The sequence below is a fragment of the Solanum lycopersicum genome, chromosome 1, assembly GCF_036512215.1.
Source record: "Solanum lycopersicum chromosome 1, SLM_r2.1".
Lineage (NCBI taxonomy): Eukaryota > Viridiplantae > Streptophyta > Magnoliopsida > Solanales > Solanaceae > Solanum > Solanum lycopersicum.
This window is the reverse complement of record NC_090800.1, coordinates 93420140-93434037: the sequence shown is the minus strand read 5'-3', so window position 1 is coordinate 93434037 and position 13898 is coordinate 93420140. Positions and strand designations below refer to the sequence as shown.

The following is a 13898-nucleotide window of genomic DNA, read 5'->3' as shown; positions in this document are numbered from 1 at the left end:
ATTGGTATTTCATTTTCCTTTTGCGCAGTGGGATTGTAAAATTAACATCATGAAAGTGATAGTAAGCTTTATTGTTGACCTCTTTCAAAAATAAATGAAGTCTGAGAGGTGATAAACCTTCTACATGTAATCGTGAACTTGTTTTAAATAACCAGTGGGTTGTATAACGTGAGTGTATTCATGTATATGGTTTGGTTCCTCAAGTTGGATTATGTACTATATGGATGAAAGGAAATCATTTTATCATTTACTTATAATTTTATATGAACACACAACTTCTAGAAAGTAACTAATATTATTGTGCTTACTATACTTGTAAAAGCATTTTATACAAGTGAATGAATGCAGAATCTGGTGAACGGGTATGTGTTTAAAGGCAAGCCTGTCGTCATTCAGTTTGGCCGTGATCCTGCTAAAGCAAAAACAAGCTAGAGAGGATTTTTTGCAACAAGGGTAGTTTAAGCCCTCAGCTCAACCTTCTAAGTCAGGTATATAAGTATGATCAGTTGCTTAGTTTGCTACATTTGTTTTATCCTTTTTTATGAGTATCTTAAGTAACCTTAATGTGGTACCAAAAGTAGTTATTCCCTGAGCAACTCTCCTTTTGTTTGTAATGACTGTAGTACAGTGAGCGCATGTTTTGGGCGATGATTTTGGTAAAGATCATTTGAGTTATGAGATTGATGCTGCCCAGGTAAAATTAAAGGAGTCAAGCCAACAAAGGTGCTGCTGGGGGGAAGGAAGGAAAGAAGGGCTTGTATTCTGGACGAGAGAAGGTCAAAGTTGGGTGGGCTGTCAGGTTTTACCTTTGCAATGGTTCACCAGATGTCTGGAGCTAAAATGCGGAGAAGTTATCATCATTTCTTCAGTGAAGCACAATTGGTCAGCTGGAACCCGATGATTGTTAGCTCATTGTTTATAGTGCATCTCTGGACAGTGTTGTTTCATTGGCAATTCACTGAAATAGCTGAGAGGAGTCTTTGCTGTTTCATTAGTTATGACTTCCGGTTCTTTGCAAATTTAGACTCCGGGAATATACAGTGGTATGTTGACTATGAACTCGTATTTCACTATGCAGAATCATTTTTGCCATGTAAAGTAGCCTAGATGTCTGCTTAATTGTTATTTTATACGTTTAGCCTTAAAGACCAGGAGAATTTTATGTATCAGAGAGCCAATTCAGCTACTATGCGAAACACTTGTTCACTAGGTTTGGTATGACAAGCAATGGCCAAAAATGGCGACCCTGTAGGCGATTTTCTTTTATCGTTTTTGTGATCACTTTTCAATGCTCATTATCTGTATCACTGATGAATTCAGAAATAAGCCAATTTGGATGGAAAGTAGAAACTGTTTCAAAGAATTAAATACTATTGTAATTCTTAATCAGATCGAGTAATATGTATATCATTATTTCATTTGCGTAATCTGATCGTTTCAAGGTAAACTGTTTATAATCTCATTCTCTTCCTACAAAGTTAGTACGACGGTCCAAACATGTTCAACGCAAGTAGAAATTCACTGTTCGGTTCGTTCTTCATGGACTTATGTGACCTTCTTATTGATAATTAGTGAAACTTAGAGAAATATTCAACTTATCCAAATCTGTATTATTCAAATAAGCTTAATTTGACCATTCTATAGTTACTGTATAAGTCAATTATTCAGATATTTCTTCTCTTGATTGTTTCCTACAAAATGAGTTCTGAGGGTCACACACAAAGAGAGCATCCATGGTTGGTGGTGTTCGTCTTTGACCAGAAAGAACATTGCAGGTCCTATCAGCTTATTTCAAAATGAGACTGGAAAAATATTTTACATTATCCAATTCTAAAAAAACTTGCAATAGCATTTATCCTAATCTGACAATTTTATAAGTAGTTTACAAGTCTTCGATTGGAACCATAACTTGTATTAGATAGCTTAGCACTATGGCTGATAGTTCTCAGGATATGTTCGCATACCTGATCAATCATTGGAATGTTGAAAACAAGTTGTTGATTCAACATGAAGAGGTGGCCCCTAACTCTTACCATTTCAAGAAAATGAGGTCTCATTGATCTGTTCTTTGTTGAGACCATCAGTGGGACCTTCTGCTTTTGGACTAATTCCATATTCTAACAACTAGTTGGAAGGCAAAACCACATAATGCCTGTTTCTTGACCTATAAAAACAAGTGTTTACCATAACAGCTCTCACCAAAACTTGAAAACATACAAAGCTTTTCTCCACTTTCAGGGTCCTTAGCCCTTACTATCATTATTTGCTTATCTATACTGAACTAGAAAACCATGGCTATCCGTATGCCTCGTATAATCAAGAAGTCTTCTACTGCTGGAGATGTTCCTAAAGGCCACTTTGCTGTTTATGTTGGGGAAAAGCAGAAGAAGAGATTTGTGATCCCTATATCATTCTTGAGCCAACCTTTATTTCAAGATTTACTTAACCAAGCAGAGGAAGAATTTGGCTTTAATCATCCGATGGGTGGTGTCACAATTCCCTGCAGCCAGGATGTGTTCATTGATCTCACTTCTCGCTTGAGTAGGATCTGAGGCTTTTCACCTTACACAATTTTGTAAAAAAACTAACCTTTCTAGTTAGCACCATGTTACTGATAATTAGATAGAGGGGACTGACTATGTACTCTCAGCTGTAACCTTACATCCTAATTTTGAATGTAATTTTCAGTAGAAAATGAAATTTGTTCAGATTCATTCTTTAGCCAATTCTCAGTTTTCTTTACAAGACCTCCTCTATGTTAATTTAACTCTAAAGAAAGACAACTTATCTGTGACCTTACTTAACCTGAACACTGAAATACTTTTGGCTACGACAACAAAGAAAAATTTATAGATATCTGCAGCAGAAATTTCAAAATATCAATCAAGTGACTTAATAGATGTTATTGTTTTCTGCTCTTTTTTTGAAACAAATCACTGGATTTCTTTATAAGAATTTCTTGAGATAATTCTGATCCGCAAAGTTGATTAAACCATCAGAAAACAACTTATGATATGAGGATAAAAAAATGTACCTTATTCCAGTTAACTTGTGTAAATATTTTCTGGTGGTTTTACTAAAAGACGTAAATTATGTAAGTAACAAATGTTTGCAGGTTATTGAAACCAAACCCATAGTTTTTTTTTGTGTGTTTTACATACTTTGAAGTAAAAAATTAAATACCTCAGTTCCATGTTGCCTGATAGTGTTGTTTGTAAGTTATAATCTATACCAAGCAATGAGAGCACCTTTTTTTTGTTCTCTCTCTCTTTACTATATAAGTTTGTTATACAAAGCCTAACACAACCAACTTTCCATAATTAGTCAAAATTATAAGTCAGTACATCGGATATTGGTTCTTTTAAGCATCCTAAGATCAGATGTTTTGCTTTGTATAAAGTCTTAGGAAAGAGTTCATAAACCTCCAAGCATAAATTATATTTTATCCTTTAAGGATTGTGATATTCTTGATATTTAGGATTGAATTCAGCATCTGGAAGGCTGGAACATCCCACTTTTCTTTGTGCTATTGGTGTCTGGTGGTTGATCAATCATTGGAATCTGACTATTACTTGTTGATTTAACATCAAGAAGCTAAACCATTTCTCAAGAAGTATAAAATTTCCATCTGTTATTCGTTGTGAATATCATTAGGACCTTCTGATTTGAGACTACTTTCATTGTATTTATATTATGAGAATGAGTTGGAAGGCAAAACCATGTGATACTTCAGGTGCTATTGCCTTTAGCTGGTGCCCACATAATGTCTATTCAATGCACATCAGTAGAATTCTACTACTTGATATTAGCCTATATAAACACATATAAAGAAGGGGTTACTGCAACAACACTCAGCAAAATTTGAAACCATACAAATCTTTCTCTGGTTTCAGAGTCTTTACTAATTCTCCCCATCCTAATTTTCTCATCTTATATTGAACTAAACGACCATGGCTATCCGTATGTCTCGTATAATCATGAAGTCTTCCACAACCGGAGATGTTCCTAAAGGCCACTTCGCTGTTTATGTTGGGGAAAAGCAGAAGAAGAGATTTGTAATCCCCATTTCATTCTTGAGCCAACCTTTATTTCAAGGCTTGCTTAGTCAAGCTGAGGAAGAATTTGGCTTCGCTCATCCAATGGGTGGTGTAACAATACCTTGCAGTAAAGATGTGTTCATTGATCTTACTTCTCGCTTGAATAGAATCTGAGGCTTTTATTTTCACAGTTTTGTAAAGAGCTAACCTTTCTAGTTAGTACACCATATTACTGATAATTAGATAGAGAGGACCATGTACAGTCAGCTGCAGCAGAAGATCCCAATTTTGAATGTAATTTTCAGTAGCTGATGTCTAAAAGATATGCAATACAATCTTTAACAAATGAATTGTTCAGGTTCATTATTTAGCCTATTTAGTTTTTTGGTTCTCTTTTTCTTTGTTAAATTTGTTGTTCAAAGCCTAACACAAGCAACTTGCCATAATTAGTCAAAATTGTTAGTCAGTACATCAGATGTTGGTTCTTTAAGCATCCTAAGGTCAGGTGTTCTGTTTTTACAATTTTGGCAAAGAGTTTCTATTTTATCCTATTTTTCCTTTGTTCTATTGGTGTCTGGTGGTTGACCTTCCATTTTTCTTTTAATAAATTCTTACTAAAAAACCATGTTAATGACAAGAAATGTCCAGGAGTTCATATTTGACATGAATAGTCATAATAGTCAGCTTTCTTTAGCAATTTCATTGTGATTTGTGAGGCATTCTATGTTCCAAGTTCAGAGAAAGGTAGGGCCTTTATCTTGAACCAATTTGTCCTTAAGATATCAACACTTCGACAATTAGTTGGAAGGCATAACCATGTTACTTAAGGTGCTATAGTCTTGCGGAGGGTGCCTCATGAAATAACTCATCACTATCAGCAAGTATTCAAAGAATGTTCTGCTTTTGAGGTTTTTATTAGCTCTTCTCTTTCTTTTTTTTGCTCACCTGTATCAAAACTAAAAGATCATGGTTATTCGTATGCCTCGTATAATCAAGAAATTTTCTACTACTGGAGATGTCCCAAAGAGCCATTTGTTGTGTATGTCGGGAGAAACAGAAGATGAGATACGTAATCCCAGTATCATTCTTGAGTCAGCCTTTATTTCAAGAACTGCTCAATCAAGCTGAGGAAGAATTCGGCTTCAACCATCCTATGGGTGGTGTGACAATTCCCTGCAGTGAGGATATGTTCATTGATCTCACATCTTGCTTGCGGAAATGAGAAAGAAACCAGTTCCCAATTTTGCTTGCACAATTTTGTGTAGTTGTAAAACAGGATCTCCACTACGTACAGTTCAGAGTTAGAAGAAACTCTAGGTAGACTGAGGATACATTTTTCTACTTCAAAAGAAATTGAAGTAATAAAGCTTTTTACTTCTATGGTTCAACCATTCTATTCCATATATTGAATGTAATAAATTCATTGCAATATAATTTTTTTTCTCAACTCTCATGACTTGCTAATCTGAATTGAGATATTTAGATTTTCTAAACTATATGAATAAATCATGGTTTACTGTTACCGAGAGGTTTATGGTTCGGTCTCAACCTTGAGTATATTTTTGTTACACAATCAGTTTCTTTCTCAAAAGTATCCTTAAAGTTATACTCACTGATCCCTTTGCTTTAGCATTATGGATGATCAAGTTTTATAAAAAAATCTTCAGATATGCCCTCATAGATTCGCATATGATGATCAATCATTGGAATCTGACTTCTACTTGTTGATTTAACGTCAAGAAGCTAGTGGCCTGTGGCTGGAGGTGAAATTTCTATCTGTTATTTGTTGTGAACATCAGTTGGACCTTATGCTTTTAGATTGATTACTTTCAATGTATTAATACTCTGACAATGAGTTGGAAGGCAAAACCATGTGATACTTCAGGTGCTACTGTCTTTAGCTGGTGTCCACAAAATGTATATTCAGACATCAGTGGGGTTTGACAACTTGTCATTGGCCTATATAAACACATATAAAGAAGGGTTTACCATAACAGCTCTGACCAAAAATTTAAGTCATACAAAGCTTATCTGTTCTTTCAGAGTCCTTACAAATTCTTCCCTTCCTTATTTCCTCATCTATATATTGAACTAAAAGACCATGGCTATCCGTATGCCTCGTATAATCAAGAAGTCCTCTACAGTCGCAGATGTTCCTAAAGGCCACTTTGCTGTTTATGTTGGGGAGAAACAAAAGAAGAGATTTGTAATTCCCATTTCATTCTTGAGCCAACCTTTATTTCAAGACTTGCTTAGTCAAGCTGAGGAAGAATTTGGCTTCGATCATCCAATGGGTGGTGTAACAATACCCTGCAGTGAAGATGTGTTCGTTGATCTTACTTCTCGCTTGAATAGGATCTGAGGCTTTTATTTTCACAGTTTTGTAAAGAAAAGGATTTTTAGTTTGTACATAAGAGGAATTAGGAAACACACATTGTTACTTCTCACTACTGTCAGCTGGATCTATAGATCCCAATTTTGAATACAATTTTCAGTAGTTTAGAAAATGAAATCTGTTCAGACTCATTCATTATCCAATTTGGTATTAGTATTTCTGTTCAACAAATTTCTTTACATGACTGTTCTTTCCATAACATACGAATTGGAGCTTCTAAAGTGCTGAAGTCTGTTAATTATCTCTAAAGAAAACTCATGTGTGACCTTATCCTGAACACTGAAATATATTTGGCGCAGACAAAAAAATGAACTTTATATCAGCAGAAGAAATTTCAAAATATCGAAGAAGTCACATTCATAGTTCACAACTTCACACTTCATTAGACATTTTCTATTTCTTCTCTTTTGAAAAATCAATACTGGTCTGATGATTTATTAGAATTTCGCTCGATCAGCTGAAAAACTCAGGACAATTCTGATCTGCAAAGTTGGTGAACCATTTGATCAAATGACTTGTGATATGAGAAGAAAGCATTGCATATATCTATGCCAACTTATTTCTAAAAGCATCGATTAGCACAACTGTATTTACTCTATGGTTCTCTAAGAGAGTGCCTGTGTAGAAGTAACTAATAATGTTTGTTTGCAAGTTATTGAATCCAAACCATAGCTTTATGTGTTTTACTTACTTCAAATAGTTGTAGAGTCTACAATTTAAATCAACTACGCCAAGCAATCAGGTTGGCCTCTTTTTGTGGTCTTTTTTGCTGTCCTTTCCATTCAGGAGCGCAAAAAATCACCTTTATCCTCTTTCCTCATCTCAACTTGGTTTTTCACTTTTTTTATGTATGGTCATGAAAGTAGGACTATTATCACAAATCATAAGCAGTGCCCAAAAGGACATAGAAGGTAAAACCATATGATATCCATCAGGTGCCTATTGATGGTCTTCTGCTTTGTATATTTATTTTATGCTAAGTAGAATGGTAAGTGACAATGTGATGTTGAAATATCATATTGAGATATCACAACAACAATTTTAAGATCTTAGAACCACTTCCTAAGCCTCCATATACAAATTCTTTCAACCAATTAGGGCCATAATGATTAATGAAAAGTTATAAACCTATGCTAGGAAGCACTTGGAATTGGAAGCTTATGGCCATATAAACTATTTTTGTTTTCTCAGGAATAAGCATCAGGAATAATGCTTACAACAAAAACATGTCAACATATAAAACTTGATGTGTACCTAGACAATACTTGTTTAGCTATTTGATTGTGAGGGATACTTTGCTCTAAGTTCAAAGAAAAGGTAGGTTCTGTAATCCTTGATAACTAAAGCCTTTCAAGTCTGAACAAAGATGGGAAGAGTTTGACCTCTCTCATGTTACTTGTTGTTTTGGGATATTAATTGATGACATTTTATGTTTCCCAATGTGGTTATGTTTTTCATGTTATTGGTCCATGTTCCAGGTCATAGCTTCTCAAAAGTTCTATAATGAATTATGCTTCTATCCAAGTTTCAAAATAAGGTAGGGCCTATTGTTCTTTAACTAATACCACAAAGTTTTCAATACTTGGAAGGCAAGAGCATGTGATACTTCAGTGACATTGTCTTCTGCTGGTGCCCACAATTTCTTATTCAACACCACATCAGTATGAGTTTCCATTGCCTATATAAACATATCCAAAGAGATATCTACCACCACAGCTCTCAGCAAACATCAAAACTTTCTCTGCTTTTGAGTTCCTTTGTAATTCTTTTACCTTTCTTATCTATACTAAAACTAAATCATCATGGCTATTCTTCGTATGATCAAGAAGTCTTCCGCAACCAGAGATATTCCCAAGGGCCATTTTGCTGTGTATGTTGGGGAGATGCAGAAAAAAAGATTTGTGATCCCCATATCATTCTTGAGCGAACCTTTATTTCAAGACTTGCTTAGTCAATCTGAGGAAGAATTTGGCTTCGACCATCCAATGGGTGGTGTGACTATTCCCTGCAGCGAAGATTTGTTCATCAATCTCACATCTATATTGCGGAAGTGAGAAGGAAACCAGTCCCCATTTTTTTAATTACACAATTTTGTATAGTTGTAGTAAGCCAGGATAGAAACTGCGTACAGTTGAGAGTTAGAAGAAACACTAGTTAGACTAAGGACACATTTTTCTACTTCAAAAGAAATTGAAGTAATGAAACTTTTTACTTACATGGTTTCCTTCTATTCCATGCATCGATGTAAAAAATTCATTGCAATAGAATTTTTTTGCTCTACTCTCCTCGTTTTTAGTCAGAATCTAGTCTTCTAAAGTGCCACAACTCATTCCATTGGTAAGAATTATACTTAGTGGTTCAAAATGAAGTTAAAATAAACATGGTAGTGTCCATCATGCAATGAAGTATAACTCAACATGTACTAGATCTGCCATTCTGCAGCAATGTGAAAGTATTGAGTTCGACTGAATTCAATAGAACTGGATGTAAATTGATTAACTCTTAAAAATGTGTATATCATATTTATACTTTTCTCGAATATGGATGGACTCAAATTTCTGCCAATATATAGTAAGGTTTTGATCGACTCATAAATTTATGGAGATTTGCAAACACAGACATGTTGAAAGCCCATAAATATTTCTGTTATCTACTATTTGAGAACACTTTTCAAAATCTATTGAAATAACACAGGTTAGTCTAATCGGGAATGTTATCCTACAAGTTGTCAGCTATTGCTGTAAATTTATCAATTTGATCTTTACAGATGGTCTGTTCGCTATCTTGTCAGAACACTGGGGTCTGCTGCTATTCAAGAGCAGTAAATTTACCAATTTGATTGCTAAGATCATGTATATTAGACAATGAGTTGGGGAACAAGACAATGTGATACTTCATGTGCTATTGTCAACCAGTGAAATCTTTCTTATTTTTGACTTCTTATCTCGTATAGCTTTTATACAAGTGGATACAAAGTTTGCATCTGGGGTATGTTTTATTCCTAGAAATCATTATAAACTAGCAGTAATATTTATGGATTTGATTCTTAGAGATCCTTTGTTGGAAATAAATGTGTAGGACCTATTTTACTTGAACTTATATATGCTAAAAGAATCAATCATGTCAACTAGTTGGAAGGCATGACCATGTGCAGCCCAATCCAAATGGCTCTTCATCACATATCAAGAGGTTTATGACTTCTCATCACTTCTTAGAAATTATGTAATGAATAATGCTTCTTTCCAAGTTTTTAGAAAAGGTAGGGCCTATTGTTCTTCAACTAATACCACAATGTTTTCAATATTTGGAAGGCAAGAGCATGTGATACTTGAGTGTTATTGTCTTCTGCTGGTGCCCACAAATTCCTATTCAATTCACATCAGTATGAGATGTGAGAAGGAAACTAGTCCCCATTTTTATTTTGTCACACAATTTTGTATAGCTGTGGTAAGCCAGGAACTCCACTGTGTACAGTTGAGAGTTAGAAGAAACACTAGCTAGACTAGTGTACATTTTTTTACTTCAAAAGAAATTGAAGTAATGAAATTTATTACTTCCATTCATTGAATGTAATCGATTCATTGCAATAGAAACTTTTTGCCTCTCTACCAGTTGAATCTTCTATATGATTGATTAGTTTTTTGTTATAGTTTTGATATAAGTGGACACATGAGAGTTTGCATTAATAGTATTATGGCAATGAGTTGGAAGGCAAAACCATGTGATACTTCATGTTCTACTGTCTTCAGACCGCCAACTGATTTTTGAGAATTCAGAAATTTCTTTGCATGATTTCATTTTTTTATAACAGGGGAATTGGAGCTTCTCAAGAGCTAAAGTCTACGTTATCCTCAAGACCTCAATACAACAAAAAAAAACATAACATTATACTGCTGCAGAAATACATAAAAATATGAATGTTTTAGTTCATTTGCAGAGTATTCTTTGAAATTGTATTTGAAATGAGACTTTCATGTTCAATCTGTATTATTCAACATTTAAATTTTGTGATTTGATGGTTGACGAATTGATAAGATGTGCAACCCTTTTTTGACTTTGCTATATTTATCTATGTCATTAGTGACATAGACATGATTTCTCCTTCTATAAATATAGCATTCTTGCTCAGTTGTAAAACACACCAAGTGATTGAGAAAAAATCATTTTGAGAGCAAAGTGAGGTATTCCATAGACTATACAAGAAAAATAATCTGTGAAGAAAAAATAGAGTGTAATTGATATTTTAGTAAGGTGGAAACCAAAATAGTGTTGTTCCTTTTGAGTGTATAGTAGTCACTTTGATTATTATATTCGTGACTACACAGTTTATAATTTCTTACTATAGTAATATCAGTTGCTCCTTTTGACCCGTGATTTTTCCCTTATTTAAAAGGGTTTTCACGTAAAATTCTTAGTGTTATTATTTTTCCATTTTATTTCCATTACTTTTACATTATATATTTTTGTGTTGTTCCACGTTTTCTCGACAAATACAAAAAAAAAAAAAACACAACATTATACTGATGCAGAAATACATAAAAAGAATATGAACGTTTTAGTTCATTTGCAAAGTGTTGCATGTAATTTTGTGATTATCTTTGGCTGTGTTTCACACACTCAACATTATGGGATTCTACTTGACTTAGGCTGATATTTGGTATGTGTATCATTTTTTTAACTTTCTTTTTTTTACTATTGTTTCTCATAATCGACTTCACACGCTTTAAAAAATTTGAAATAACATTATTAATATCTTTTTGATTATCTAAACACTTAGGACAATAAACAAATTACTACACACTTTTATTGGACAAGATTTTTATTTATTTTTGAAGTTTATTTGCAGAAAAATGAAAACAAGAAAAGTTGGGTTAGTAGTGTTTTTTGACATTGTTGTTGGGATACTCAATATGTTTTTTTTAATAGAAAAAGATATTTTTGTTTGAAAAATTAAATATTTGACAAATATTTTAAATTTTTTTAAATGAAAGTAATTTTTTTTTCGATTAAAAAAACGCTTAAATTACTCTTCTTAAGAAAAAGGAGAAGTAAATTGTACTAATTATTATCAAATTTATAATTAAAATAATTAAATATTAATTAACCACTACTTTCAATATAAAAAAGATAAAATTGAAATAACTATTTTAAATATCTTGAAAATTAAATAATTAAATTAATTTTAAAAAAATAAAAATATTAATTTAATATGGAAAGGAGGGAACAAATTTCACATTCAATCAATAATTTCTTCCTATTACAAAAAAATATAAAAAATAATTACTAGAATAAAATAGTTTACAAAAAAAGTAATATATTTTGTAGTTATTTTTCCGTGTTCTATTTTTCTGCCGCGTGTATTATCTGGTTCTAAAACTATAAAATGGAGAACCTAGTGTCCATTTTAGAACTCAATACTTCGACCGCCGGAACTTTTACGCTACCGGCGGCCATCGGGAAATCTATCATGATTCATGGGCATTCTTCATATTCGAATTCAACAACTCTATTTTGCGTTTAATTTTTAAGAAAAGTTCATTGAACTTGTTGGTGTTCTTGATGGTTCGAGTGACGATGTCTGATCAAAACCCTAACCCTAAATCAATTGATCTATCTATCTATTGGTACTCTACTCATTATCTTGATATTCTTCCAATGAACTCGATTTTGCATGTTGGAATTGAAGAAACTTTTAAGAAAATTTCAAGAATTTGTTGGCTTTTTCAAGAAAATTTCAAGAATTTGTTGGCTTTTTTTAAAAGCAAGTTATGTTGTCATCCTTTCAATGCATGTTAAGGATGTTCAAGAACTTGTTTTTCCCTGATTTCCCCTGCTCCCTCTTGGAAAATTGGAATTGAAAAAAGACGTGAAATTGTTCTTGAAGGCCCACTGCGCAAGTATATATATAAAAAAAAAGTAGTTTAATTATAAGTAAGTTTGTGATTTGTAGTATTTTGAATGAAGACACTCAATTGTAGACTTAAAACCCTCTCACCGCCCCTTTCCTTTACATGGTCTAGAAACGGAAAATTGTAGCCTAACTTTGATTTGAGTACTTCTTTATGTATCCTTTCTGTCAGAAGATTGAATCAACTTAACTCCTTCATGTTGGAGTTACTGAGTTAGTATCTTTTCTATTCTTTGGTGTAACAAAATTCATTTGACATTTAACACCTACACTAATGTTTCAAAAGTTTTACGAAATACCATTAATTAGAACGAGGGGATTAGGGAAAAGCTAGAATAGGCTCTGAGGAAGTGACAAAATTCTTATATTTCTTTGATAAGTGGATGAAGTGGGAGCACAAGTAACCAGAGGACTGCATCTGGTTTCTGTTAGTTTTTGACTGCAGACCATGGACTAGATCAAACTTGAGAACTGTTGCACTTTTTAGGATTACTGGATTTTGTTTCAACTGATTACATTGTTTGATTCTGTAGACATTCTGCTATGAACTGGATAGGAACCTATTGACTTCAAGGACATGCTATATGTTAAAAGGGCTGGTCATCACCTGCCCCTAATTTGTTGTACCATATCTACATATTTCTTTGCTGGAATTGTTACCAAATCTCATCGGAGGCCTAATAGATATTGTAAGGTTTTAAAGGTAAAATTCTTTTGAGTTATAGTAAGTAGTTGACACTAGGATTGGTTTGACTAATCGCCACAAAAAAAAGAAAAACATGTCACTTGTTCATTTTTGTTCCATGGTAGATATGCAATCAATTCAGCATAGTTATGTGCAGTATTTAACTCTCATAGTTGGCACCACTGATACTGATTGTGTTAATCTGATGAAGCTATTTTGATGTGTTTCTCAAGAATATCTTGTGGTGACTAGTTGGTTCTGAGCTCTATTTCTGATATTTCTTTTCTGGAATTGTTACCAAATCTCATGGGAGGCCTAATAGATATTGTAAGGTTTTGAAGGTAAAATTCTTTTGAGTTATAGTAAGTAGTTGACACTAGGATAGGTATAGAACTACTAACCTGGTCCTTGAAGTCTTATCTGGCCATTGTTAACCGGATGGCAAGTGTTTTGTACCTTGGAATTGGTGATTATAGACAAGATGTTGGTATAGCAGGTGATTTTGTATAAGCCTACTTGATAATTGAGTTAACTGCTGCCTGCTATTAAAGGAGATTTCTAGGGTTTCTCTTTTTGCAGTAATTGTTCGTGATGTATTTTACAACTTAGAAGTTCAAAGGAAGCAAATGCATTCCAAGTTCTTCTAGTTTTCTCAAAATCAAACAAGTAAAAGATATTGCTTTACATACTTTACTTCTAAACTGTATTCTGATCTGATTGATCTTTTGGTCTGCATGTATAATCTTGAAGTCCAAGTAGGGTCTTGCATTCTCCGATAGAGTCTCTGCTAAGAATCTCCCTTGCGCATCGCAGTGTCTCCTTCAAAATTGTTGATATTGAAAGGTTCGTTTTCAATACGCCATCTAACTTAAG

The 13898-nt window shown here is 33.5% G+C and overlaps 1 protein-coding gene across 27 annotated transcripts in view; it reads left to right on the top strand.

Moving 5' to 3' along the window:
- The window catches only part of LOC101247760 (U11/U12 small nuclear ribonucleoprotein 65 kDa protein), a 32150-nt gene that overhangs the window by 4753 nt on the left and 13499 nt on the right, over positions 1 to 13898 (top strand). For 20 of the 27 annotated variants that reach the window (XM_069290553.1, XM_069290554.1, XM_069290530.1 and 17 more), the window contains exons 11-12: positions 349 to 488; positions 629 to 13868. In XM_069290553.1, coding sequence (XP_069146654.1) covers positions 349 to 432 — 84 coding nt within the window. In that variant the 3' untranslated portion in view covers positions 433 to 488; positions 629 to 13868. Of the gene's footprint in view, positions 1 to 322; positions 489 to 623; positions 13869 to 13898 lie in introns of all 27 variants that reach the window. The other 7 variants (XM_069290521.1, XM_069290520.1, XM_069290517.1 and 4 more) reach the window with 7 other exon arrangements.